Raw genomic sequence first — 23,979 nt, forward strand, 5'->3', positions numbered from 1 at the left:
AGAATTTGTTTGCGAGTGGTCGAAGCCAGTTGCTTTTAAACTAAATAATTAAAAAGCTGAAATCATGATAAAGAAATAAGAAAAGCATCCGAGACCTGCAAGTCGACGATCAAATACTCTGCAAATTATTAGTGAATATTTAATGGAATTATTTATGAAATTTACAAAAATATATATGTAAATATATTTTTTAATATATAATATTATTAACTGCAGAGAATTCGGTGGTCGATTATTTCTTACTGGCATATTTCCTTGTTGTTTTCTCTTTCTGCTCTGTATTGTGCGAGATAAAATCTTCAGCAGACTTTGCCGCAGCTAAACAAGAGATAAATCCCGCAAGATAGTCAAAAAGTGACTTCTCTATACATATATATACATATATATACATTTATTTACAGATAGTAGAAATTCGTCAAGACGTGGGTAAGCAAATAGAAATTGGAATAGATTAAAACTCTAATAGGCCACGCCTTTGCAGAAACGGAAATATGCTTAAGGCGGCTCGCACATACAAGGGATTTGTGTAGACCTTGGTACGACAGCGATCGCCTTCCTCGCCCGGCAGCATTAGCTTGGGCAGACTTGCATCCTTGTCCACGGGCAGCAGAATGAGTGCCAGATGCATAAACGTGGTGAAGTAGCCTAGGAAGAAGATCAGTGCTCTAATTACTTCCGATCGGAACTGCATATTGTTGCTCGCAAGTAAACTCACCCCAGAAGCCATGCCGAAGCATGCTCATGTGCAGTTCCCTGAGGAGGGGAAGGGGCTTGTCATAGTTGAGTAGCTTGAGGCATTGGACCAGATGTGTGTGGTATATGCGAACGAAGCAGTCGAATTGCTTGATCCGCAGACTGTGATGCGCCGAGCAGATGATCAGCTCCCACAGATCTTGGGCGGGGCTGCCCCACTTGCAGCGCTGAAAGTCCACGAATCGTATCTCGTTGATGTCACCCGCCACTGTGGTGTTCAGCAATATATTGCCGGACCAGAAGTCACCATGATTAAGCACTTGAAATTCTTGTGGATCGTTGTTTAAGCAATGCGCAGCCGATTGCACAAATTGATCCGCTGTGGGCTACACACAAATGCCGGGTATAAATGGAGCTCAGTGCGATTGCAAATTTACTCACCAGGCGGCTCGTGTAGAGCTCGGCATTGGCGAAGCCCCAGCTGGCCATGGCCGTCTTATAGCTCTGTATGCGTGCCTGATACGACTTGGATCTGTGATAGTTGGCTGGCAGATAGATTCGCTGGAAATCCTCCGGATATGGACCGTTGCGCTGATGCCAGACCGCGCTGGCCGCATGGAACTCGGCCAGTTTCTCCAGCACGCGCTGCATCTGCTTCATATTGAAGCCCTTGAGTCGATTGATATTGCTGAACTTCTTCGTCTTCAGGTCCTCCAGTATCAGCGAGATGCGACCATTCACATTCTCCATCCAGTGACATTTGGGTGCGAATTTCACCGTGCGACCTTGTTCCTGGTAGAGCTGCTCCAGTTGTGGCAGGATGAGCTCATACGTCTGCTTCTCCTTGGGAAAGATGTTCAGAGTATTGACAAATCCGATGCCTTCTGCATCCGACAGCATGGTCTTCATAATATACGATTTCTGCTGGGTGAAGCCATCTATAAATGTATAACAGATAAGTATCTATATGTATACTTATATCGGATGCATAACGCAGTTATTAGGTCAGCGGCACTGTCTGTCTACCGTATTTACCTTAGGCTCACCTTTCATTTCAATGTCGATGATAATGCGCATTAGCAGCGAGGTGTAGCTCTCGCATTCGCCAGGCGGCGAGGCCGGTATTATCGAGAGATTCAATATTTTGCGAAAATCGCTTAGCTCACGTTTTAGCAACTTCTTAAAGTATGACCCATTGATCCAGCTGGGTATTTGAATGCATGTATGATTTGACTCGCAGAACTTGTTGCTGTTATCGGGCATTCTGACTGAGCAACTGAGAACAGATCCAATAACTCGCCTCGCCTTGCCTTCTATTATATTGTTGTGTTCGCGCCGAACAGCGAGTTGCAACTGTTTGTGTTCTTATCAAGCATGATTTTCAGGCCCCTGTTTCGGGTTCTTTAGCAGGTCTACGTAGTACGCATGTTATGTTAGACTATCTGGTGTAGGTGTTCCAGTCCGATCCAAGGCAGGTGAGATTGCACTCTCTGGAAATCTTATCAGGCATTGCTCACCGAACGGGTTCTCCTTGCTCACTTCGACCGGTTCGTCAAGTGTCACAATAAAAACTCAACTAGAGAACGCAAGAGAGTCAACAAGAGAGACACCTTCTCACATGTATTATATTGTCAAACGAAGTATTTGTTTACTCGCCAATTCATCACTTATTGATGATCACATTATTATGTATATATATATATGTAGATTTCGCACCCATTCATTAACTTATCGCTCAACAGCACCGCTGTCTGCTAGACTGCACTTAACTAAATAGTTTTCTAGTATTACTAGGGTTTTGACTGTTGCCATAAGCGCTTTACTATATATCAATTATAGTTTTCATTGCACACATGCATTGCGTAACTAGTTCATACTGCATTCAATTAACTCGCATTTTTCATTCGATCAATTATAGGCGAGGGCGGTTTCTAAAGTTTTTTAGGTATGCTCAAGGTATATTTTCCGTCTTCGGTGTCGGACATTAAGAGGTGCAGATTGCTATTTTTTTGCTAGGAAACATAATCGCATTTAAGTGATTGAAGACAGCTATTATGGCTGAATATATGTAGATCCCCTGACTTGATCAATGGCTTTTGGTACTTAAGTAGCTTTAGAAACTTTATCAATCGTTCGCAGTAAATGTAGATAAATTGATCGAATCTCTTGAGTCGTATGCCACTCACCGCAAGTGACGATGTGCTGAATAATAAGATTTTTCTCTATTCATTAACTTTCATTTCTAGATCAATGTATATAAGGAGTATTAATGGATGTGAAGCTCTCGCCGGGCGGTGTAGTTGTAATCAAGAAGTCCTTTAAACTAATGATCGGTGATCCCTTCTGTAATTATCAAATCTTCATTCAATTTACTTTTTCGTTGGTAAGCGGCATTCCGACAAAAGTTCAGCGCAGCTAAATCGCAGTGAGCTTGGTTAGCTACTGGGGCAGCAGTTATACACGCAAAAGTTGTTTAGTAGCTCGTTCACTTTGATTTGAAAAGCTCGCAACTCAGAAGCTTCGCACTTTGTAAAGAGAAAATTACCTATTACCATAGTTCTCCGATATTTACTCTCGATTTTATTGACATTGACTTTCATCTAGCCTCGTTTTTAGATCTAATTAATTTTGCATTTCTGAGCGTAAGTATACTAGGTAATCATAGGTAAGACATCATACTTAGTTCGAATATCATATCTACTCATTTCCTGCATGCGATCTTTTAACTGAAGATTGTGATTAGACAACAAGTACTCAAAGATAAGCGGAATTATTGTCTAAAATATGTATTTTTTATTGGACGTTATTCCGTTTTGTAATCGTCAAAATTGAACAATCCGCGATGGTAGAAAAATGGATACAAGTCCTTCATGACTTCACCATAAGTAGGATTGGAGGTAAGACGTAGTCGTAATTTTTCGCCCTCTTCGGTTTCGCCCATCACGTTATGTAGATTGGAGTCCTTATCACTGGGAAACATAATAATAGGTAGATGACTGAAGACAGCAAAGAAGGCTAGGAGAAAGAAGAAAACTATTTTATCGGGACCGCCTCAGGAAATCTCATTTAAACTTTACCATAGAACGAGTTCTGCTTCTTATAGAGGGATGTATGCAGTTCTCTCAACTTGGGTAATGGCTTTTGATACTTCAAGAGCTTTAGACACTCTACCAATCGCTCCCAATAGATGTAGATGAAATTATCGAATTCCTTGATGCGTATATCTTTGGCAGCGGATAATGTGATGAAAAATAAAAGATCTATTGCCGGATTTCCCCATTTGCAGATTTGGAAATCAACCAGAATTAGTTGATCCAATGTTCCATCTGGTAAATAGTTGCACATAAAATTACTTGACCAGAAATCACCGTGGGTTAATGTATTAAAATCCAGAGGATCAACGTCCAGAGTGCTTAGGGACATGGCCCAATAATCATCAAGAGAGGGCTGTATATTTAAAATAGATTATTTCTAATTTTAATATAAATACTTCAGGTACTTACAAAGTTTTTAATATATTTTTCGGCATCCTTCATACCCCATGTCTCCATAGACTTTTTAAAGGCTGTCCCTCGCAGTTTATAGGCTTCCTTTGCGAAATTTTCAGTTTTAAGTGAAACAAATCCCTCCAAAAAATCATTTGGAAAGGGACCGTTTTGTTCCTCATAAACAGCGCTGGCTGCATGGAACTCGGCCAGCTTGCGTAAGGCTCTTGTCATGTGAGCCATGTCCAGGCCATTCAAGCGATCCACATTCTGGAATTTCCTGGTACTCAGATCTTCAAATATAAAGTGAATCAATCCCTCGCGCTGCTCTGTGTGCAGACACTTGGGCGCTATTTGAATGTCCTCGCCGGCTGCCTTATAGAGTGCCTCGAAAGCGGGCAGATATGTCTTGTACATCGTTTGCTCCTTTGGGAAGATCCCCAATGCATTAATATCAGCTCCGCCCTGCTCGTTCGGTAGCATAGTCTTGAATACATAGGTTTTTGTCTTTGTGCTGCCATCTATTGAATTTGGGAATTTCACAACATTAAAATGCACACTAAGCTTTTGCGTGTCTTACCTTTCATTTCGAGGTCAATGTATATGCGCAGCATTATGGAGGTGAAGTTTTCGCCAGGTGGTATAGCTGCCACAGGTGTAAATTTCAGTACCTTTACGTGGTCCGGTTCGTCCTTTTCGAGGACTGTCTTGAAATAGTTTTCAGTTATCCATTCGGGTATGCTCAAATGCTCATTTGGATTAACTATTCCGTTTGACTGCGACATCTTGACACGAATTCGTACACACCTGTTTCCCAAAAGGTCTCGTTGGGTACTGCGCGCGTGTGCTCGCGAAGCTTACGACGGAATGTTGTATGTTGATAAATTCGTTTTTTATACTCTATGAACGGGTATTGAAAGATGGCTAGCAAGTATGAGACTTCACGAAGCGCGTGTACTATTCATGGCCCATTCACAGATATTTAGGTTGAATGCATGTGTCAAATATCTATATCTATGAAAAAATCAAATATTTTTGGATGTTGACCGATATTTTTTTCATTCTCTACATAACTTTAGTTCCATGAAATATTTAATTATCTAATACTGCTGTGCTGCCATAGGTCCCTAAGAGCATTTGAATTTCGGTGTGTGAAATATTGTTATCAGTACGCATTTAATACTACATAACATTTTATAGATTATACAAATGCTATTTTCGTATATACATACTTATATATTTTAGTTATCTGTTACTGATCTGAATGCATTGATATCATTGTGCTAAATAACTCCAGTGTATTATATAATAGATCATTTTAATTTAACAATTTGCTGTATCAGTATGATTTAACGCAACTCTTAATGCTCGTCATGCTTTTATTCAAGAATTTTTGTTTGATCCAAATCTTTAAAAAAAACCTATTCCATTTAAGCTTTGTGTGTGATTCAATGTAGTTACACTCAATTAATATTGACGGCAAACTGTAATCAAGTTGATAGCCAAATCAATTGATATTTGATTTTCGTTTATTAGCAACTCTATATGAATAAAACTGATTTGTTTGATATCATTGATAATATTGACTATCTTAATAAAGAAATTTTATACACAGCTGCGGTATGGAAATACTCGTTGATAAATAAACAGGCATTCAAGCCAAGAGGATAATAAATGGTTACAAATTGATGATTTATGGGTTTATGGTTGTGATTGAGACAAGAAAGACTTCGTTACCTGAAACACTTTTAGGTAATCGTTTACAGGTAACAAGTTTTTTCTTCGCCTACTTATACATATAAATAGCCGTCTTATCTTGTTTTCAAGTCTTTTATCCGAGAAAGTTCTTTCTAAATGAATGAATGAAGCCAGACCTAGGACGTCAAAACGAAAAGACGAGATTTTTATCTTTACGATATCTAATCTTTGCTCGTCTAGGGTCTACGGTAATTATAAAATAATTAGAAGAAGTATAATCCGTGATTATATTTGATTAGCTTATAATATGGTTGGTTATTTTACAAATTTCGACTCGATTTTCGAACAAAGCTGAGTACTATGTTTATGTTTATGTTTTATGTTTATGTTAAAGCCACACCATAAAAATGCGACGTAATAGGGTTTGCTTAAAGTACGTATCTATCTGTTAGCAGTTCGAAGCTGAGAATGGCTTTCAGGAATTTTTTTTAGAATAAATTATTTAACTCATTTGTACAAAGCGACGCGTGTCGAGATATAAATTCAACAACTGACGTCATAAGTTAAATAATCGATCAGCACTTGCGAAAATACTAGGGTTGTCGAATATATCAATCTTTTTTGTATGCAAAATATATTTATATCGGAATATTTTTTGCCTAAATATCGATTTAAAAAATTTTTTTTTTTTTTTTATATTATTGATATATTTGAGTGATAAGTGCACCAAGCAAAAAGTACAACAAGTGAATATGGTGAAAACGAATTATTCTGAGTAACAACGGAATATCCAAATGTAATTTGTGCCTAATAGCATAACACATCAGATATGGCGTCGCTTATGAAAAAAAGCAATATGATTATTTTGAGTCTTTATCATAATAATAAAATTTATATATATTTTTAAAACTTAAAATATTATCGATACGATATTTTAAAAATATTCAACAGCCCTAGAAAATACTCTATAAAGGCTCGCGAGGTAATCAAGCTCAATTGAAACCAATAATCGGTTGAGCATGAATGAGTTGATTTTCATTGTTAGCCGAAATAGTAATGAAAATATATAAATATATGCCTGAAGCTTTTGTTTACAATTGAAAAATAAAAAAAAAATCATATAATTTGTAGCATTTCTCTTAAGTTTTTCTTCCCCATCAACTAAAATTCGAATACAATTGATAGTACTTAAATTTCATGAATGAATCTCAATATATTGATTTATTGAAGTTTTGTTTCCGTTAAATATAGCCTTAGAAACATAGCCGTTAAATATAGCCTTAGTAATCAAACTTTAGCATTAACGCACGAAAGGGTATTTGAGCATCGATTCGGTAATACATCAGTTAAATTTAAATTAGTCATTGATTTTTTTGCCAGTCATGATTAGAAGTGATTTCATAAAAACACGCACATCATGATAAAATTTATTATAGAATGACTATAACAATTATCGACAGGAAAAGGCTTTATTTCGGTATTAGATAATATGCTAAAAGTATCACCAGTATCAGTATATGTAAGGTAGTAACAAAAAACACACATAATTATATAATGATTTTAGAGCAATCCCTTATGGGTGAAAAAAGGATACAGCTGCAGCATAGCCTTGACATAATAGGGATTGATGAAGGTCTTGTAGCGGAAAGCGTCGCCTTCTGGTCCCGGCGTCATCATCATGTCAATGCTTGAATCCTTATCGGAGGGCAGGATGATGGCAACCAAAACGCCATTCGCTGTGATAGGACCTGTTAATAAATAAATTATGGTTAATAGCTAGATTGGTCTCGATTGCTCGGCCAACTTACCCCATTTGCCGTATTTTAGCATCATGATGTGCAATTCTGTCAACGTGGGAATATGCTTTGAGTACTTCAGCAATTGCAGGCATTCCACCAAACGTTCGTGATAGATGCTAATGAAATGATCAAATTCCTTGACCTTGATGTCAAGTGCTGCCGACGTTGTTATAAAGTACCAGAGATCCTGTGCCGGGGAGCCCCACTTGCCCACTTGCAAGTCCACGAAGAGGGTGCGCTCCTCGGCTCCGTTCTCGGCGAACATTATGTTATTGCACCACAGGTCTCCGTGATTGAGGCAATTGAATTCGGTGTCGTCCACCTTATTCAGTTTTAGTGCCTCCTCAAACATTACGCTTGGAGCAGGCATATTCGCAATGTATTTCTCTACATCCGGTAGCTGCCATTCTCTCATGGCCTTTACATATTGCTTCATGCGCATTTCGCCTATTTGCTCGAAAATATCACGATTCTTTTCATGATAGAATGATGTGTAGTACATCTCGGAGAAGGGTCCGTTCTGCTCCCGTGTAACTGCCGAGGCTGCGTGCAGCTCTGCCAATTTACGCAACACCCGCTTCATATGAGGCATATCCAAGCCCTTTAGGCGGTCTACGTTGTAGAAGTTCTGGCGTTTTAGGTCCTCCAGGACAAGGGTTGTACGCTCCGGAGTCACTTCGACGACCAAGCACTTCGGCGCCAACTTAATGTCAACACCAGCTTCCTTGTAGAGCTTTTCGTAGCCAGGTATGTGCACCTGGTACATCTCAGTCTCCTTAGGAAACAAGTTCATCTCATTGACAAGAGCACCTCCCTTGGTGGCCTCCAGCATTGTCTTCAATATGTACGACACTCTCTGCTCAGTGCCATCTGTGAAAGAGATCTTAATTGCTTTGGCTGACAATGGAGAAAGTTGGCTGACCAACCTTTGAGCTCGATGTCTATAAAGACACGCACCATAATCGATGTATAGTTTTCACCTGGCTGTGTTGCTGCAATCGACGTAAAGTTTTTGATGCTGACAAAGTCTGGCACATCTTGCTCGACGATGGGTCGAAAATAATCCTCATTGATCCATTTCGGGATGACGAGGAACTCATTGGGATTAAAGGGCTCATCTGGATCGGTATTGGGTGACATTTTCTAAGAGATTAATAGAGTGGAGAGTGGTATTTTCAGTTACACCACATTACATAGAATAAATGATCAAAGATCACATTTCTTTAACTTGTTACAATGTGAAATGTGTTCAATTAGCAATGTTCTTGAAGATTGATCGATCTTCCAGAATGCACAAGTTAATTATATTTCTCACGATCTATATGTATGTAATAATTGCCAGTAACATACGGCACTTAAGCTTTGTAGACGTAATTATAAGCCAACGAAGAGCAAACAGCAACGAGGGTCCGGCGTATTCGAACGCAAAACAAATACTGATTGCTCGTCGCCGAACATCGTAGTCAGCTAGCCGGACTACTCGTACCGCCTGAGTACCGGGGTCTGGCTTAGCCTGTTCAGAGTCTGTTCATAGAGCAAACCGGTTGCATGTGAAAATGTTTCTACGAATATTTGTTAGTACCCAGAAACAGAATAATGCGTCGCTGTATTCCTAGCAGAAAATGGATAGTACTAAATTAACTCTGCTATACTGATAGTACTATATATATATGTTGAATCGCTATAATTGCTTTAAATTTCAGCAAAGTAAGTGATGTGTGGAGGGACTTAAGCTCAGAGTCGTGGCGGGGCCTACCGTGGATCTCATAATCAATTCCATTCACTCTGCTTTATCAATTTGCCGCGTGTGAAGCTCTCTGTGGTTGCTGCGAATTAGGGTCACTAAAATTAGAATATATTAATGTATCAAGAGACGGATGGGTATGCGCAGGTTTTTCTGTTTTGAGGTAATTCAATTAATTTTTTAAATAATAATAATAATATAAATATATATACAAATTCGAAATAATATTAATTTTAATGGTAATGAGACTTGTGTAGATATGAAGTATAATATATACATCTTTCATCAGCATAAAAAAATAACTTTGTATTGCTTTATCAGTATATCCATAATTTCAAATGGGTATATCGAAGTCGAGCCCGTTTAGCATCGCAAAATTAAATCGCGTTGTGACTGTACAGTTCCAATGTGTTCTAGCATTCTAGACATCTGGGTATACTATTTCTGGATACTTTAATTGTATGCTTGCAGCTTGACTGTTTTTTTTTTCTGTTCTGATAAGAAAGAGCTGGGTGTAATTATCCAATATAGTAAAGGTCATAATTATTATCATATAATTGTTACTGCTAGCCAATTCAGTGCAAATACTATAAATCTATTTATTTGTGCATATTTATTTATATTTTATGTAAATTTCATATGAAACCTTGATAAACAAGGCAATTTTCAATTTAATATTTTATTTAATAATATGTCAGGTTAATATATTTATTTAAATTTTTTTTATCCAACCATAGACAAGGTCAACAGAATTTCAGTTAGTCTGTACTTTGTAAGTATATTCTTGGCCTATTTAGTATTTATAGTTCATAGTATCTTAATTTGGTATTTTAATCAAGTAGTATATACTTTCCTCTTTTTAGATGAAATAGAAAAGAAGGAATTCCCAATTCCCTATACACCCAGCTGACATGAAGCATTTTATCAGGCAAAAGTATTGTACATATAAACATACATATATACATAGACTATTTAAAATCTCAAGTATTTGAACGAGTATAACAAAATACTGATTCCATTTGATATTGATCAGGTTATTGGCGTGGTACTCAATTTCTAATTAAATTTAATTCAAGCCGGATGGAATATATTGGCATATATGTATATGCATATATCTGCAACTATAGAGTAGCTAATAGTCGTATACCTATGCGAAACGGTCTCAAAGCCACATTTATTTTCAATTTCCATGGTGTAATATAATACTTACGTGTCTAAATTCATAATTACGGACGAGAACAGCAAATAATTTGTTGATTATTAAAAACAAAACAAAATGTGTGCTTGCATACGAAGTGAACTGATATTAGGTGCATGTACTTGTATATTTATATATATACATTGATATCTTTTATATATTACATGTAGATATTAAACATATGCCTATATTTGGTGGGAAGTGAAATATAAAGCTAGCTATATTATATTTATATACAGACATATATAGAGCAAGTCTGTAGTTGCAATGAACGGAAACAACTCTTCAGCAAATCTATAATTATACATACCAAAGAGAGGGCTGCGCTGAAAACAAGTTGATTTTTCCTAAGAGTATAATAAACATCATGTTTTGTTTCAGTTACAATCCTTAAATAGACTCATAATGCCAAAAGTTTGGGCTTACGATCATTATGCAATTGTGAATACAAATAATTTAAATACAAACAAGATAATTATCCGAAAACGTGTTTTTCTGCCGTGAATGTACAAAAACTCGAAATTATTGTTTAGTTAATTGACTTTTGGCAATGTGTCTCTTTCATTATTGTTCTCAACATGTTTTTATTTTGTATAATAGTAAGCCATTAAATTTTGCAGCATGGCGTGATCAAAAATTTAGTTGTGTATTATAATAACACGCATTTTGATGGTAATTACTTCCAGTCGAGCAGACCGCGATTATCCAACCATGGCAGAACTTCGGTCATTACCTGAACATATTTCGGATTGGTGTACATGGCGACCTTCACCTTGGCGTCGTCATCCTCCAAATTGGGGTGCTCGTTCTTGTCCAGCATTACCACGGGCAGCACCTTAGAGACGACCAAATAGGCTGGCAATTGCAGAAGAGATCATTATATAGAGTTCAGAGCGATATTGTACTAGGTATACTCACCCGCCAATCCATTGCGAAAGAGGGCGCCATGTAAATTCTTCAGCTTCGGCAAAGGGCGATGATACTGCAAGAGCTTCAAATTGTCCACCAATTGGTCGAAATAGTAGCGCACAAGGTAGTCAAATTGTTTGGTCTTAATGTTGGGCGCTGCCGAGGATAGTATCAGATAATACAGATCATTTGCCGGGGAGCCGTATTTGCAGACTTGAAAGTCAACAAAGAGCGTTTCCTTGATCGTGCCAAAGGCATCGTACAGAAACATAATATTGTAGTTCCAGCAATCGCCATGATTGAGCACATTGAACTCCCGCGTGGACAGCTGCTGATCCTGCAGCAGGCGATCTACCAAATAATCATCGCTATTGGCCTAAGAATCAGAGAGAGAGAGTGGGCGTGAGAGAGAGGGAGATTTCGAATATTTATTGATCAACACAACTTACCAACTTCTCATAGATTTTCTGGCAATTTTTCCATTTCTTGAGCTGCGCTAGGAAGGCGCCTGATGCATTGAACTCCTGCAGCAACTGGCGATTGGCTTCGCTAAAGACGCCCACCGTGAAGTCCTCCCCGAACAAGCCATTGTGCTCCACATAGCACGCGGAAGCGGCATGGAAGGCAGCCAATTTGGCCAGCACCTGCTCCATGTGCTCCTGATCCAGGCCTGCCAAACGATTGGCATTCTTAAAGGAGTTCGGCTTCAAGTCCTCCAGCAACACATAGTCCACGCCGAAGTCCTGATCAAGCTTATAGGCCTTGGGGGCAAATCTAATCTTCTTGCCTGCTTCGGCGTAGAGCTTTTCAAATTGCGGCAGAAAGTTGTGATACATTTGCTCTTCCTTCTGGAAGAGCCGCAGTTTGCTGAGAATGGCGGCTATTACTTCGTTGTTGGGCTGAGCCTTTAGCACAAAGGACACACTCTTGCTGCTGTGATCTACGCTGGTTAATCAACGATTAGAACTTTTAGTCACACTAGGTTAGGAGTCGCCCTCAGCTTACCCAGCAGCTCGACTTCCACCAGCAGGCGCACCATCAGCGTGGAGTAGTTGTCCCCAGTATTGGCCGGCTGCGGCGTTACCGATCGTATCTTCTCAAAGTCCCCGATCTGAGCGCGCACAGCATTCTGCAGCGAGATTTTGGGCAGCCAAGGTGGCAAATTGGGATCCGACGACTCGGCGTGTCCATTTGCTTGCATGGCCTCCGACATCTTGGGTGCTATAAATGTTTAATCAATGTCAAGTTTAGCGAAATCAATCGAATCGCGTGCCGTATATTAGTGACTGACTGGATTTTGAGATAAGCATTACAAATGTGAATTGATGTCGATAATCTAGCCAAATCAGAGCTCGAAAGTATACTGAATCAATATAGACCGATTGTGACTTATTGTAAAACGGTTCTGTTTCATCGGCAGATCCAAAGAACCTGTTCTTTAATAAAGTTATAGATCATAATTGGAGGCATACAGACGCGCCCATATGCAATTCAGAAAATATCTTTTGCGCTAACCCACCCAGTTCTCTTTAATATTTTATGATAGCAAATTATGATGATGATGATGATAATGATCTTACGTAATTACGTATGCAAATATAGGTCTTATGACTTTATATTTGCCCACTCCATACAATCATTAACATATATTTTTTACAGTGTATTCTTTGCTTTGATGTTGATAACGTTTTTCTGCAGAATTCGGTTGAACTAAAGGGCTCTCAAGCATTGCAATCATTGGGAGTCCCTTCCAAACGGTAAGTGTAATAAATTAATAACAGTAATTTCTACTGTTGCATTATTGGGCCTTTACAATTTCTCAAATGTCTTATCTTTAATGCCAATCGATAATAATAGCAAAATTGGCCGATTAAAAGAAATTAAAAGGAAAACTCGTGATGCAATGGGTGTATACATACATATATGTGTTTATATTGAAAATGCTACAATTTTATCTGAAACATTTAGATATATATTTTGTGCTTGGTATTTCACACACTAATTTTAATAGTTGAATGTATTACTGCATTGCTTGGATCAAGCCCGATGCCAAATTTAATCGTAGGCAACTCGTAACTCTTATCACAATACAATTATATTTTCTATCTAAAATTCGTTTCTTGGAACACTTTGACCCGATCAGCTTTGTAGTAAAAAGTCTTTAATGACACTCTGTTGTACTAGATCTTAGAGATTTGCGCTTTCATTTAATACAATTCAAATTGAGTTTTTCTTTAGTACAAATTTCTATTCGACTTCTCCACTGTGTCTGGCACAACGAAGAACTGGTTCAGATGCTCTCACACACAATATCAATTCAAAAGCAGCCCCGTACAGTCGAGGGAGAGATACGCACAACAAACCTTTTTCCTTAATTAACGGCGAATGATGAATTGTTCACACAATCGAATGCAGTTCGGTCAACCGTTGATTTCAAATGAGGTCCGGGCGTTAGGCGTAAGACTCTGCTTGGCCCGATTTGGAATTGGCCGAGAAACTCGTTATCGCATCGGTGTTCAATTAGTGTTGATATTGTAAATTGTTATTCGCCAAACCCGGCGTAAAGAGCGTCAAGGCACACACTTTCGTTGAATATGATTTTTTAATAAACATTTGATATGGGGCGTCGCCAATTGTTCTATTGATAAGGCACGTAAAGCGGGTCTCGGCATTTCCAGTATCGTTGCTCTTTTGCTTCGTGCTCTAATTATTGGGTGATTCTTTATTAATTGCTTCTGCTCGTGTCGTGCACTGTGATTCACTTGGACATGTGATAGACAACAATCTACGTACTTATAGGAGGGGTATATAGTATACATACATACATCTATATAAATAAAAACATATGTAAGGTACCTCTATCTTGAATGTTGAGTAGGTTATAAAGCCTTTCTCTGACGCTTGCCATTCTGTTTAGGTAGTTAGTACCTTGAATGGTGAGTCGATCAAGTCATGCCAAAAAAGGAAAAGCAAGATTATCTGTATGGCAAAATAAATTAATTAATATGTATACAAATTTCCCATGAAAGCTTTATCTACATAAGCATTCTGAAAGCTTTATGTTTCTAAACTAAACTGAATTCAACTCTCTTTTCCATATGCATTTCTCTTCTCTACTATATGTATATTGCGAATATTAATTTTCTGTCTGTCAAGATTAACTCTATTAGAAAACTATCCAGATTCTAACAAAATCCCTTAAATTTGCATCTTCGGTGTGATCGAGCGATATGGATGGACAGACGATCAGACAAACGTGATAACCTAAAGAGCACAAGACGAAAGAGAACGTTCTGAGTACAGTGAATCGTATCGTATCGTGTTGGAGATCGCGAAATCTAGCCAACGAAACCATATTTGACTAGTTGAGCGTGTATAGAGCGCAGAGTCGAAATTTTTCTATATATATGAGATCCAATTGCGTAGATTAGAGAGAGATTATAAGCAATTGTGGTGAAACGCGGTATAGGTTGTGATTGGCTCTCGTAATTTAGGAGCCCCGAGTCAACGCATTGAATCCCTGGATCGGCATGGTTTAAGCTAAACATAAGCTCTACAATTTTGAGCTGTATATTGTGTTGGAGGGTTAGTATATATGGTATATAGTTCCATATATACTTGCTTCAGCCAGATGGGGACCTGAATACTCGCTTCTGCTGTCATGGCCAGTTATACTAATCTTTGACCATAACTATATAGCTATGTAGTCAAATATATCTGCCAAATTTGATAATGGATTGATTCAAGTCTTACTATTTGCAATAGCTAACTTGGCTAGCTTTTAAGATGCTACTACGCTATTATCGCCCAATAATAACTGTGACGACCCTACTGCATTTGTAGGCCTTGCAAGAGCTTTCCAGAGCTTCCACAATGTGTACAACTGAGAGTCTGTAAATATCTGTTGTGATTTGTTGTCATGGTCGAAAGCTTTTCTGTCTAACATTCTGTCTCTGTCTCTTAACCTAGACATTGATGTTATTTACACAAATACAATACAAATGTAAAGCTTTTTGTGCGTTTTTGCTGACATAGTCGCAAAATGCATAGCAAAAGCAATGCAGTAAATTAAGTAAACATGATTCAGAGAGCGGAATATTGCTGAAAAGCTTCCAGCTGAGTTCTAAATGTTTATACATATGTATATACAATATATACATATTTCCTTTTTGATCACAATTTATATTATTGCACAAATCATAATTTGTAAATACAAGTCTAAATGAAATTATTTTAAAATAAGATGAAATCTTCTACCCAGCAGTGCTCCGAAAATAAGGGCAAACTTAATTCGAGTTGGTACATAATATTCTTTTGTATAAATACAGGAATATGAAATATACTTTCAAATAATACCAGCTTTTAGAATTTCTATCACATATATTTTTACACATTTTTCAATCATCTTACAAGTGTAATTTCATCTTATTGAAAAATGTAAATAAACATACATCAATGAATGTTTTTATTTTTTTATTTTATCTGTATCTGATTCTCTTTGAATTTGCTGAGTTCGTTATTTGCATGCTAAAAGTTCTTTATTTTCATCTCAAAAATATATTCCTTGTATAGATCATAGGTTAGTTAAAATTACATAAAAAGTACACATATTTATTAGTTTTCTATATATATTACACAACATGGAACTTTATCATCGTGGGAGACCACTATCAAGTTAATAATACTTGAATTAATCAATTGCTGATAAGGTGCAACACAGTTCAGTTGAACTGACGCCTGTCTTACGTTACCAATTACAGCTCTAGAGCACCACGATTAAATAGCCAGGGCATTACTACCTGGATATGCTTGCGATAGCGTGCATTGGAATAGAGCAAGTTCTTGAAGTCTTGGGCCTCAACTGAATCACTGGCAAAGTGTTCAGCCCTGGCTGATTCAGTGGGATCAAGCAAAATGCCACTCATAACAGATATGGCTGTATAGAATCCTACAAATAGATTACAGTTAATTTAGTTAGGAAGAGCTTAGTAATTGAAAATAATAATACAAACCCCAAAGTCCATGTTTGAAGAGCGATATGTGTAAATCACATAAGGTGGGCAGGGTTTTCGGATACTTGAGTAGTTTAAGATTTTCCAACAGATTTTCATGATAGAACTTCACATAGTAATCGAACTTAGTCAGCTTGTCCTCGAATTTAGTCGAGGACAGGAGAAAGTAATACAAGTCCTGTGCGACCGTGCCGAATTTGGGTAGTTGAAAATCTATTAGATATGTCTCCTTGATTTTGCCAAAGGAATCATGGGAGTACATAATATTATTGCTCCAAAAGTCACCATGATTTAGTGCATTGAATTCGTTGGGATCGGGCTTGGACCTCTTAAAAATCTCTTCGGTGGCCCTGGGCTGCAGGGCTCGCTAGATGAGAAAACGAAAACAAGATAGTGAGAAAATTTTGAACGGTACAGACGTAGACAATATTTACCACTTGCTCCAAGTATTCTTCATGGCCGTCGTAAGTGACACAGCAATTGAGGAAATTCGAAGTCATTTGCTTGTTCATCTCGCACATCATAATTTTGTTCTCCTCCTTATAGAAGCCCATTAGAACCTGATCCGGATAGGCGCCTTTGATGGCCGCACGCACTGCGGATGCGGCATGCCACATGGCTAGCCTTTGCAGAGCAGCCTCTGTATGTACCTGATCCAGGCCCTCCAAGCGATTGCTGTTCTTGAATCCTCTAGGCGACAGATCCTCGAGCAGTATATACTCAGTTGTGGCACCCTTCACCGAATAGGCCTGAGCACCGAACTTAATGTCCACTCCAGCATCACGATACAGTTGCTCCATTTCAGGCACATAGATGTTGTACATATTGCGCTCTACATCAAACATATTGTGCTGCCGCATCAACATCTTAAACAATTCCGCCTCATGCGGCACTTTCAGCATGTAGGATACAGGCCTTTCGGTGCCATCTGAAATATACATAGGCATACTTATATGGACCACTTATGATCGCTTATCAATTGAGTTACCCTCCAACTCCACATCAATGCTCACGCGCAACATGACTGTCGAATAGTTCTCGCCAGCTCCAACTCCGCTGCTGACCTTGAAGTTCTTTATTCTCGAAAATCCTTTGACAGAGCTCTTTAGGAGATCCACAAATGCATCCGGTTGCACCCAGTCGGGAACTGTGCTGTTCGCAGTATTGGTTTTAACGTCATCGGGCATTTTATTATTATTATTTATTTAGTTCAAGCGACAAAAAATGAATGGTATCTGTATCTCGGCTTCTGCTGCTATGCTTCTGATGCTTGCCGACGAACTTCTAATAATGCAAAAGCTTTTTTGCTCGCTTTATAGATAGAAAGCTTTCAGATCTCTCTATAAAAAGTTTGTGTACGTAGTGCGCTCTTTCGTAAACAATTATTGCGCTCTCTTCTCATTCGTCTCATTGGCGAGGCAATCGTAGTTTAAGGTTTGGCTCTCAAATACCAAAGTAGAATTTTTACGCTGAACCCATCCAAGAAAATGTTTCTGTACAACAGGTATATTTTGATCATCGGTTTTTATAATTTACGTTCTTTGAAAAAGGCAAAATTGGAAACTAAATCATCAGAAATACCTTGTAAATTTCATATTTAAGTACAACACTTTAATTTAAAGCCTGACAGTGGGGCTAAGTGATTCATAAAAACCTTTTTTCATAGACAGAGCACTGGTTAGAATCCCTGAAGTGCACCACGATTAAGCAACCAGGGCAACACGGCCTGAATATGTTTCAGATATCGTGAATTAGTATAAAGCAGGTTCTTGAAATCGGTGCCCTCCGTGGAGTCGCTGAGAAAGTTCTCAAAACTGGCCGTATCCGTAGAGTCCACTAGAACGGTGCTCATTGCGCCAGTGGCGGTCAAGTAACCTGGAAAATAGTAGTTATATTTATTTGATACCAGAAATAGACTAGATATAATCACTATCAACTCACCCCAGAAGCCGTACTTGTAGATCGTTATGTGCAGCTCGCGTAGTAGAGGCATGCTTCTGGAGTACTTTAATATGTTCAGATTCTCAACTAGATTGTCATAATAAAACTTGATGTTGCTGTCAAATTTGGTAAGCTTATCGTCGAATTTGGTCGACGATATCAGGAAATATATCAGATCCTGTGCGACACTGCCCCACTTCGGAACTTGGAAATCCACCAACATAAGGTCCTTGATTTTGCCAAAGCAGTCGTAAGAGTACATCATATTGTTACTCCAAAAGTCACCATGGTTTAGGACATTCAAGAAGTTTGTGTCGACCACTGCCATTTTGAATATTTCTTCAGTTATTTTGGGTACCAACTCAACCTGATAGAATATAGTTATGAGCAGCAGGCAGCTAATAATAAATTCATTTCCTTACTATTTTGTCTATGTACTCCTCATTGTTTTCGTACTTCCTACACGCTTTAAGAAAGTTTTGGGCAAGACTTGTATTGACGTCAGTTAGAATGGGAATCAGTTCTTTCTTGTAGTAGGAACGCACTATGTAATCGGGATAGTCACCCTTGGTAGCTACACGTACCATGGATGCGGCATGCCACATCGCCAGCCTTTTGAGAGCACACTCAACATGGTCCTGATCCAGGCCATCAATGCGATTGGTATTCCTGAAGCCCTTAGGTGCTAGATCCTCAAGCAGTACATAATCAGACTGGACTCCCTTCAGCTCATATGCGTTGGCACCAAATTTCACCTCTATACCAGCATCCCGATAGATTTGCTCCAGCTCAGGCACAATCGTCTTGTACATGTCGAATTCGTTGACAAAGATGTTGTTAATCTCCATAAACTTCTGAAAGATCTCCATCTGATGCGGTACCTTGAGCATGTACGAAACTAGTTTCTCCTTACCATCTGCAAAGCTTTCACGTAATGAGGTTTTAAGTCAAGTGAATCGAACAACTGACATACCCTCCAATTCGACAACAATATGCAGTCGAAACATTATAGTAGTATAGTTTTCTCCTGCTGCCGACCCTCTGATGACTTTAAAACTCTTGATTTTGGAGAAGCCTTGCACCGTCTCCTTCAGAACATCCTCAAATAGGTCGGGCTGCACCCAGTCGGGCACATTGCTGGCTGTCGGATCGGCCTTTGGTTCTGTCGACATTCCAGCTAGATGATTGAGTTTATAAAACTAATAACACGGGCGTTGCACCGTTGTGGCAGCAGTTAAAAGCGCCTTTCTAATATTCCAATAGTTGAACGCAGCGATTATTTATACTGTCTTTCGCTCCAAATGTACGCTCAAATGCTCAAAACATACTATCTGAATCGAAAAGTGAGCAGAGTGCAACTACTACTCATAAAGCAAATAAAAGTGCAGTTGTCGGGAGTACCCCACTATCTTATACCTACATCGAGAAAGGAGACTATATATTTGATTGTAGTACCTATAACAGATCGGTATAGGCCTATATACCGACTCAGCTCGTTGTCCTGATCGACGAAATATTCACGTAATGTCTCTACCAACCATTATCTTCTGCATGCAGTGCAATTGGATGCAATTGCCCAAATCAGTTATACCCTGACTTTTAGATTCTTAACAAGTTCCGGGTATAAAAACAACAAAATGCAAATACTAAAGCTTTTCTACAGTCTCTGAGAACGTTATTCGGGAATTAAAGAGAGCTTTCGATGTTTGAGTGCTTTCTTGGAACTCTCTGTCGATGCATTTGGCGCTGGAATATTAGTAGACGGTTCATTGACCCCGTTTAGCTATGGTTATTAGTGCGCCCATTGTGAATGGTGCTCGAGGCTGATTACGTTTATTATCATGCCAAGTTTACATGAACTTAACTTGAACTTTAATTGCCTTTCAGTGTCAATGATAAACGTCAATACCTATTGGAACAGACCAAGACTTATTAGCTTACTAGCTTAATTCCCGAGTTGTTGCTAAATCGCCCTACCACGTTATCAATACTAATTAATATCCATGTTTGGAAAGTAACTAATGGACGTCGAAGCTCAAATGGGCGTATTCCAATTGTTAGTGAGGAATAGTAAATAGATGTTTCATATTACAAATCAAAAATTCAATTTTTAATTTGAAAGAATTTGAGCTTTATATAAAATTAAAAATCTCTTGAAAAATGTTAAAAAAAAAAAAATAAGATTAGACGATGGCGATCTAAAGATTGATGATCCTGCCTCATTATCAACAATAGATTGTAAATTTAATATCGTTTCTGTTATCGCATATGCCATATGTCATAAATATCTAAGAAGAAGAGGCCTATTTATATATATCTGTATTAATAACGAATAGTGAAATTAATTGAAATTAAAAATTGAAATAGAAATATCGGTTCTAAGTCGCTATAGCAATATAAAAGCAAAAATATTTACTAATATCTAGCTGGCAACGGCCTTAGGAACATATCCGAAATATAATGGGTACAAATAGAAAAATGTACTTATAGTTGTATATATTTATTATTATTTCTCTTTCAGATTGGCTTTTTATTCATTTGGGTACTTCGGTATTTAAATTATTTGCTGTGGTTTTCTGCCCGTGTGGTGACAAAATCTTTAAGCAAACACAAATGGGTTTTTGCCAAAGTGATGTGAAGGGAGCAGTTAATGGTTCTGGGAATCCGCATATAGTATTACTGCAGTAGTTAATTGTCAAACTTATTGAGATTTTTGTAGTTTGAGGGGATATAAGTAAATGAAGTGCTACTCTTAAAAGGATTATATTTACACTATGTAGGGTTAGTAAATACATTTTTTTTTAATTTTCCCGTTACATACAGTAAAATAAATCTAGTATTTATTGAGCTCACATGTTTAACGGGGTAAGTGTAATAATAATTATACTTATTGAGAGATCAAACGTTGATTCGTGCTGTTTCATTTTCATCCGATGCTTCTATTCGGCAAGCTTTTAGATGAGCTTTTAAGTAAAATGTGAGACATCTAATTATAGAATATTCTCTTGCAATTTGCATCGTTGATTGACTTAGGAACTCCAATGAAAACCAGTTTTTCTAACCAAACACAGAACAAAATTTATTACAATTTGTGCAAATTTCTTATCAGAACACAATAATTTCATTGGTCACAATGATACAGCTATTATTATAATTAATAGTTGTGACGCAGCAGAATTGATAATACCGATAAATACAAATCAAAAATGTGTATTTTTGTTTGCTTTGATATTTTTATCAAGTACATGTGATAAGAGACTTTTTAAAATCCTTGTAGTGCGCCACGATTGTGCAACCAAGGTAGAATTTCCTGGATATGTTTGCGGTAGCGAGCATTGTTATATAGCAGAGTCTTGAAGTCTGCGCCCTCTGTGCTGTCACTGAGAAAGTTGTCCAGGTTAGCCGCATCCGTGGGGTCGACCAAAACAGCGGTCATCACACCTGTGGCGGTCAGGTATCCTATGAAAGGAATAATAAAACAATTTATTTTCATAGTAAAAGTTATATAATGAACCATCATCAAATGCTCACCCCAGAAGCCGTACTTAAAGAGTGTTATATGCAAGTCACGCAATGTGGGCACATTCTTGGAATACTTCAGTGTCTTCAGATTTTCCAGTAGATTATCGTGATAGAACTTAATGTAGTGATCGAATTTTGTGAGCTTATCCTCTAACTTGGTCGAGGATATAAGGAAATAATAAAGATCTTGCGCAACGCAGCCCCATTTAGGTAATTGGAAATCCACCAAACATATGTCCTTAATCTTGCCAAAGGAATCGTGCGAGAACATCATATTGTTACTCCAGAAGTCTCCATGGTTGAGCACATTCAAATGCTGCGAATCGACTTTAACCACTTTGAATATTTCATCCGTTACTTTGGGCAGCAACTCTATCTAAGAAATATCTATTAATAAAGCAATACATCCTCTTGTTAAGTATATCAATTTGATTCACTTACTATTTGGTCTATGTACTCCTCGTTTCCCTCGTATTGCTTGCAAGCCTTCAGAAAGCTTTGCGAAAGGCTTTTATTCATCGCATCCATAGTTGGACGCAGTTCCTCCTTGTAGAAGCCACATGTTACGTTATCTGGATAGTCACCCTTGGTGGCCACACGCACCATGGATGCGGCATGCCACATCGAGAGTCTTTTGAGGGCGCATTCTGTGTGTGCTTGATCCAAACCCTCGGTGCGATTGGTGTTCTTGAAGCCCTTAGGTGCCAGATCTTCGAGCAGAATATAATCGGACTTGGCGCCCTTCAGCTCGTAAGCCTTGGCACCAAACTTCACTTCCACACCAACATCCCGATAGATTTGTTCCAATTCAGGCACAATCGTCTTGTACATGATGAACTCTGTTTCAAAAATGTTGTTTGCCTCCAACATCTGCTTGTACATATCTGATTGAAGTGGCAGCTTCAGCATAAACGATATTGACTTCTCTTTACCATCTAAAATAGTGTCACATATTGAGCTTTCAGATAAGTAGATTGCTGTGCCTACATACCCTCCAGCTCGACATCTATGTTGACACGCAACATGATCGTCGCATAGTTTTCACCTGCTGCTGAGCCGCTGTTGGCCTTGAAGTTCTTGATTTTGGAGAAGCCTTCGACTGTTTCTTTTAGCACATCTACAAACAGTTCGGGCTGCACCCAGTCGGGTACATTGCTGGCGGGGGGGTCGGGCTTTGATTCACTCGACATTCCAATGATATAATTGAGATAATCAAATCAATTCAACGGTCGTTGCGTAGTTGTGTTTCCCGTAGCTAACAGCGCGCTTCTAATGATCCAATAGTTTTTGCGCAGCGTTTATTTATACGGCTGCTCGCCTCCAAATGTAAGCCTCAACTGCTCCATATGAACCAAAAATTTGAAGAGCGCAACAAGTAATACCAGAACAATATAACAACAAAATACACAAACCGAAGCTTTTTGACTCTCTGAAAACAAGAGCTAGTGAAATACATTGAATGAAGTTGCTTAGAACTTTCGGAGAGCTTTCGTGACTACTGATTGTTTCTTGCAACTATCTAATACTTCTCTTGGCTCTATATTCATATTCATTGATAGTTCCCTAAGCCCAAAGAATTTTTTCTTCAACTTTTCCCATGATTAGATGTTCCATATACAGTTTGTTATCATAACAAATTAAAGTTAATCTTAATAGATTTAATGGGGTACAATAATATAGTAAGTCAATGGGCTAATAGCTCAATACTTGTCCGAGAGTATAAATAATCTGTAAACTTACTTTCATACAAATTTAAATTACTACTATATGCCCTTCCATTTCATCATTACATAGAGCGATGTTTGCTTAAATTTAATTGGTTTGCAACTTTAGCTCGATTAGCTATGATTGTGAAATAACAATTACACGGAATATTAGAGATAATAAATACATAGATATTTTTAGAGCCACAAAGTAAGTTATCAATATATTTGACAACTGACAGGCTTAATTCAATAAACCGCAGCAAATAAAGATA

General features: G+C 38.1%; 7 protein-coding genes across 13 annotated transcripts; all 7 read right to left on the reverse strand.

Annotated features, from left to right (window-relative positions):
• Positions 1-359: 359 nt before the first annotated feature.
• Positions 360-3,219, reverse strand: LOC108620975 (uncharacterized). 2 transcript variants are annotated; one of them, XM_018018032.2, is made up of 4 exons: positions 1,740-3,219; positions 1,135-1,631; positions 716-1,079; positions 360-645 (listed from the first exon to the last, which is right to left on the reverse strand). In XM_018018032.2, exons 1-4 carry the CDS (start codon positions 1,954-1,956, stop codon positions 452-454), a joined length of 1,272 nt encoding a protein of 423 aa, XP_017873521.1. In that variant the 5' UTR covers positions 1,957-3,219; the 3' UTR covers positions 360-451. The 2 variants fall into 2 exon arrangements, with proteins under 2 accessions (XP_017873521.1, XP_089323972.1); XM_089467846.1 differs by having other exon boundaries at positions 1,729-1,870.
• Positions 3,220-3,463: 244 nt separating this feature from the next.
• On the reverse strand, positions 3,464-5,027 carry LOC108608797 (uncharacterized). The gene is made up of 4 exons (XM_089467829.1): positions 4,759-5,027; positions 4,197-4,699; positions 3,771-4,140; positions 3,464-3,708 (listed from the first exon to the last, which is right to left on the reverse strand). Exons 1-4 carry the CDS (start codon positions 4,961-4,963, stop codon positions 3,497-3,499), a joined length of 1,290 nt encoding a protein of 429 aa, XP_089323955.1. The 5' UTR covers positions 4,964-5,027; the 3' UTR covers positions 3,464-3,496.
• A 2,299-nt stretch (positions 5,028-7,326) lies between these two features.
• LOC108608813 (uncharacterized) lies at positions 7,327-9,185 on the reverse strand. Of its 2 annotated transcripts, none has more exons than XM_018000386.2 (4): positions 9,026-9,185; positions 8,602-8,818; positions 7,685-8,545; positions 7,327-7,624 (listed from the first exon to the last, which is right to left on the reverse strand). In XM_018000386.2, exons 2-4 carry the CDS (start codon positions 8,813-8,815, stop codon positions 7,437-7,439), a joined length of 1,263 nt encoding a protein of 420 aa, XP_017855875.1. In that variant the 5' UTR covers positions 8,816-8,818; positions 9,026-9,185; the 3' UTR covers positions 7,327-7,436. The 2 variants fall into 2 exon arrangements, with proteins under 2 accessions (XP_017855875.1, XP_089323977.1); XM_089467851.1 differs by having other exon boundaries at positions 8,991-9,163.
• Positions 9,186-10,987: 1,802 nt separating this feature from the next.
• Positions 10,988-14,286, reverse strand: LOC108608844 (uncharacterized). 4 transcript variants are annotated; one of them, XM_089468540.1, is made up of 5 exons: positions 13,883-14,286; positions 12,532-12,747; positions 11,976-12,466; positions 11,536-11,902; positions 10,988-11,472 (listed from the first exon to the last, which is right to left on the reverse strand). In XM_089468540.1, exons 2-5 carry the CDS (start codon positions 12,737-12,739, stop codon positions 11,294-11,296), a joined length of 1,245 nt encoding a protein of 414 aa, XP_089324666.1. In that variant the 5' UTR covers positions 12,740-12,747; positions 13,883-14,286; the 3' UTR covers positions 10,988-11,293. The 4 variants fall into 4 exon arrangements, with proteins under 4 accessions (XP_089324666.1, XP_017855926.1, XP_089324667.1 ...); XM_018000437.2 differs by having other exon boundaries at positions 13,890-14,283; XM_089468541.1 differs by lacking the exon at positions 13,883-14,286 and adding an exon at positions 13,446-13,809.
• A 1,756-nt stretch (positions 14,287-16,042) lies between these two features.
• LOC108608826 (uncharacterized) lies at positions 16,043-17,842 on the reverse strand. The gene is made up of 4 exons (XM_018000412.2): positions 17,527-17,842; positions 16,973-17,466; positions 16,539-16,905; positions 16,043-16,474 (listed from the first exon to the last, which is right to left on the reverse strand). Exons 1-4 carry the CDS (start codon positions 17,723-17,725, stop codon positions 16,281-16,283), a joined length of 1,254 nt encoding a protein of 417 aa, XP_017855901.1. The 5' UTR covers positions 17,726-17,842; the 3' UTR covers positions 16,043-16,280.
• Positions 17,843-17,987: 145 nt separating this feature from the next.
• Positions 17,988-19,812, reverse strand: LOC108620914 (uncharacterized). Of its 2 annotated transcripts, XM_089468558.1 has the most exons (5): positions 19,453-19,812; positions 19,064-19,395; positions 18,902-19,006; positions 18,480-18,846; positions 17,988-18,413 (listed from the first exon to the last, which is right to left on the reverse strand). In XM_089468558.1, exons 1-5 carry the CDS (start codon positions 19,649-19,651, stop codon positions 18,217-18,219), a joined length of 1,200 nt encoding a protein of 399 aa, XP_089324684.1. In that variant the 5' UTR covers positions 19,652-19,812; the 3' UTR covers positions 17,988-18,216. The 2 variants fall into 2 exon arrangements, with proteins under 2 accessions (XP_089324684.1, XP_017873436.1); XM_018017947.2 differs by having other exon boundaries at positions 18,902-19,395; positions 19,453-19,811.
• A 1,861-nt stretch (positions 19,813-21,673) lies between these two features.
• Positions 21,674-23,395, reverse strand: LOC108608821 (uncharacterized). Its single transcript, XM_018000398.2, has 4 exons — positions 22,993-23,395; positions 22,443-22,936; positions 22,011-22,377; positions 21,674-21,938 (listed from the first exon to the last, which is right to left on the reverse strand). The coding sequence occupies exons 1-4, from the start codon at positions 23,189-23,191 to the stop codon at positions 21,742-21,744; spliced, it is 1,257 nt and encodes a 418-aa protein (XP_017855887.1). The 5' UTR covers positions 23,192-23,395; the 3' UTR covers positions 21,674-21,741.
• Positions 23,396-23,979: the final 584 nt, after the last annotated feature.

Source organism: Drosophila arizonae, chromosome 2 (assembly GCF_054131065.1).
Source record: "Drosophila arizonae isolate 15081-1271.41 chromosome 2, UAZ_ARI_1.0, whole genome shotgun sequence".
NCBI classification, from domain to species: domain Eukaryota; kingdom Metazoa; phylum Arthropoda; class Insecta; order Diptera; family Drosophilidae; genus Drosophila; species Drosophila arizonae.

What these genes read in the sequence shown, in the direction of transcription:
- LOC108620975 (XM_018018032.2), bottom strand. Translation starts at nt 1,956, where the DNA reads ATGCCCGATAACAGCAACAAGTTCTGCGAGTCAAATCATACATGCATT. An exon ending in AGCTCTACACGAGCCGCCTG is followed by an intron (nt 1,080 to 1,134) that starts GTGAGTAAATTT and finishes ATTTGTGTGTAG; the next exon opens with CCCACAGCGGATCAATTTGT. An exon ending in GCTTCGGCATGGCTTCTGGG is followed by an intron (nt 646 to 715) that starts GTGAGTTTACTT and finishes TCTTCTTCCTAG; the next exon opens with GCTACTTCACCACGTTTATG.
- LOC108608797 (XM_089467829.1), bottom strand. Translation starts at nt 4,963, where the DNA reads ATGTCGCAGTCAAACGGAATAGTTAATCCAAATGAGCATTTGAGCATA. An exon ending in AAAAATATATTAAAAACTTT is followed by an intron (nt 4,141 to 4,196) that starts GTAAGTACCTGA and finishes TTAAATATACAG; the next exon opens with CCCTCTCTTGATGATTATTG. An exon ending in GAAGCAGAACTCGTTCTATG is followed by an intron (nt 3,709 to 3,770) that starts GTAAAGTTTAAA and finishes TCTTTCTCCTAG; the next exon opens with CCTTCTTTGCTGTCTTCAGT.
- LOC108608813 (XM_018000386.2), bottom strand. Translation starts at nt 8,815, where the DNA reads ATGTCACCCAATACCGATCCAGATGAGCCCTTTAATCCCAATGAGTTC. An exon ending in TATAGACATCGAGCTCAAAG is followed by an intron (nt 8,546 to 8,601) that starts GTTGGTCAGCCA and finishes TCTCTTTCACAG; the next exon opens with ATGGCACTGAGCAGAGAGTG. An exon ending in GCTAAAATACGGCAAATGGG is followed by an intron (nt 7,625 to 7,684) that starts GTAAGTTGGCCG and finishes ATTTATTAACAG; the next exon opens with GTCCTATCACAGCGAATGGC.
- LOC108608844 (XM_089468535.1), bottom strand. An exon ending in GGTGGAAGTCGAGCTGCTGG is followed by an intron (nt 12,467 to 12,531) that starts GTAAGCTGAGGG and finishes TAACCAGCGTAG; the next exon opens with ATCACAGCAGCAAGAGTGTG. An exon ending in CTTTCGCAATGGATTGGCGG is followed by an intron (nt 11,473 to 11,535) that starts GTGAGTATACCT and finishes TGCAATTGCCAG; the next exon opens with CCTATTTGGTCGTCTCTAAG.
- LOC108608826 (XM_018000412.2), bottom strand. Translation starts at nt 17,725, where the DNA reads ATGCCCGATGACGTTAAAACCAATACTGCGAACAGCACAGTTCCCGAC. An exon ending in CATTGATGTGGAGTTGGAGG is followed by an intron (nt 17,467 to 17,526) that starts GTAACTCAATTG and finishes TGTATATTTCAG; the next exon opens with ATGGCACCGAAAGGCCTGTA. An exon ending in AAGAATACTTGGAGCAAGTG is followed by an intron (nt 16,906 to 16,972) that starts GTAAATATTGTC and finishes TTTCTCATCTAG; the next exon opens with CGAGCCCTGCAGCCCAGGGC.
- LOC108620914 (XM_018017947.2), bottom strand. Translation starts at nt 19,651, where the DNA reads ATGTCGACAGAACCAAAGGCCGATCCGACAGCCAGCAATGTGCCCGAC. An exon ending in AGGAGTACATAGACAAAATA is followed by an intron (nt 18,847 to 18,901) that starts GTAAGGAAATGA and finishes ATATTCTATCAG; the next exon opens with GTTGAGTTGGTACCCAAAAT. An exon ending in CTACAAGTACGGCTTCTGGG is followed by an intron (nt 18,414 to 18,479) that starts GTGAGTTGATAG and finishes ACTATTTTCCAG; the next exon opens with GTTACTTGACCGCCACTGGC.
- LOC108608821 (XM_018000398.2), bottom strand. Translation starts at nt 23,191, where the DNA reads ATGTCGAGTGAATCAAAGCCCGACCCCCCCGCCAGCAATGTACCCGAC. An exon ending in AGGAGTACATAGACCAAATA is followed by an intron (nt 22,378 to 22,442) that starts GTAAGTGAATCA and finishes GATATTTCTTAG; the next exon opens with ATAGAGTTGCTGCCCAAAGT. An exon ending in CTTTAAGTACGGCTTCTGGG is followed by an intron (nt 21,939 to 22,010) that starts GTGAGCATTTGA and finishes TTCCTTTCATAG; the next exon opens with GATACCTGACCGCCACAGGT.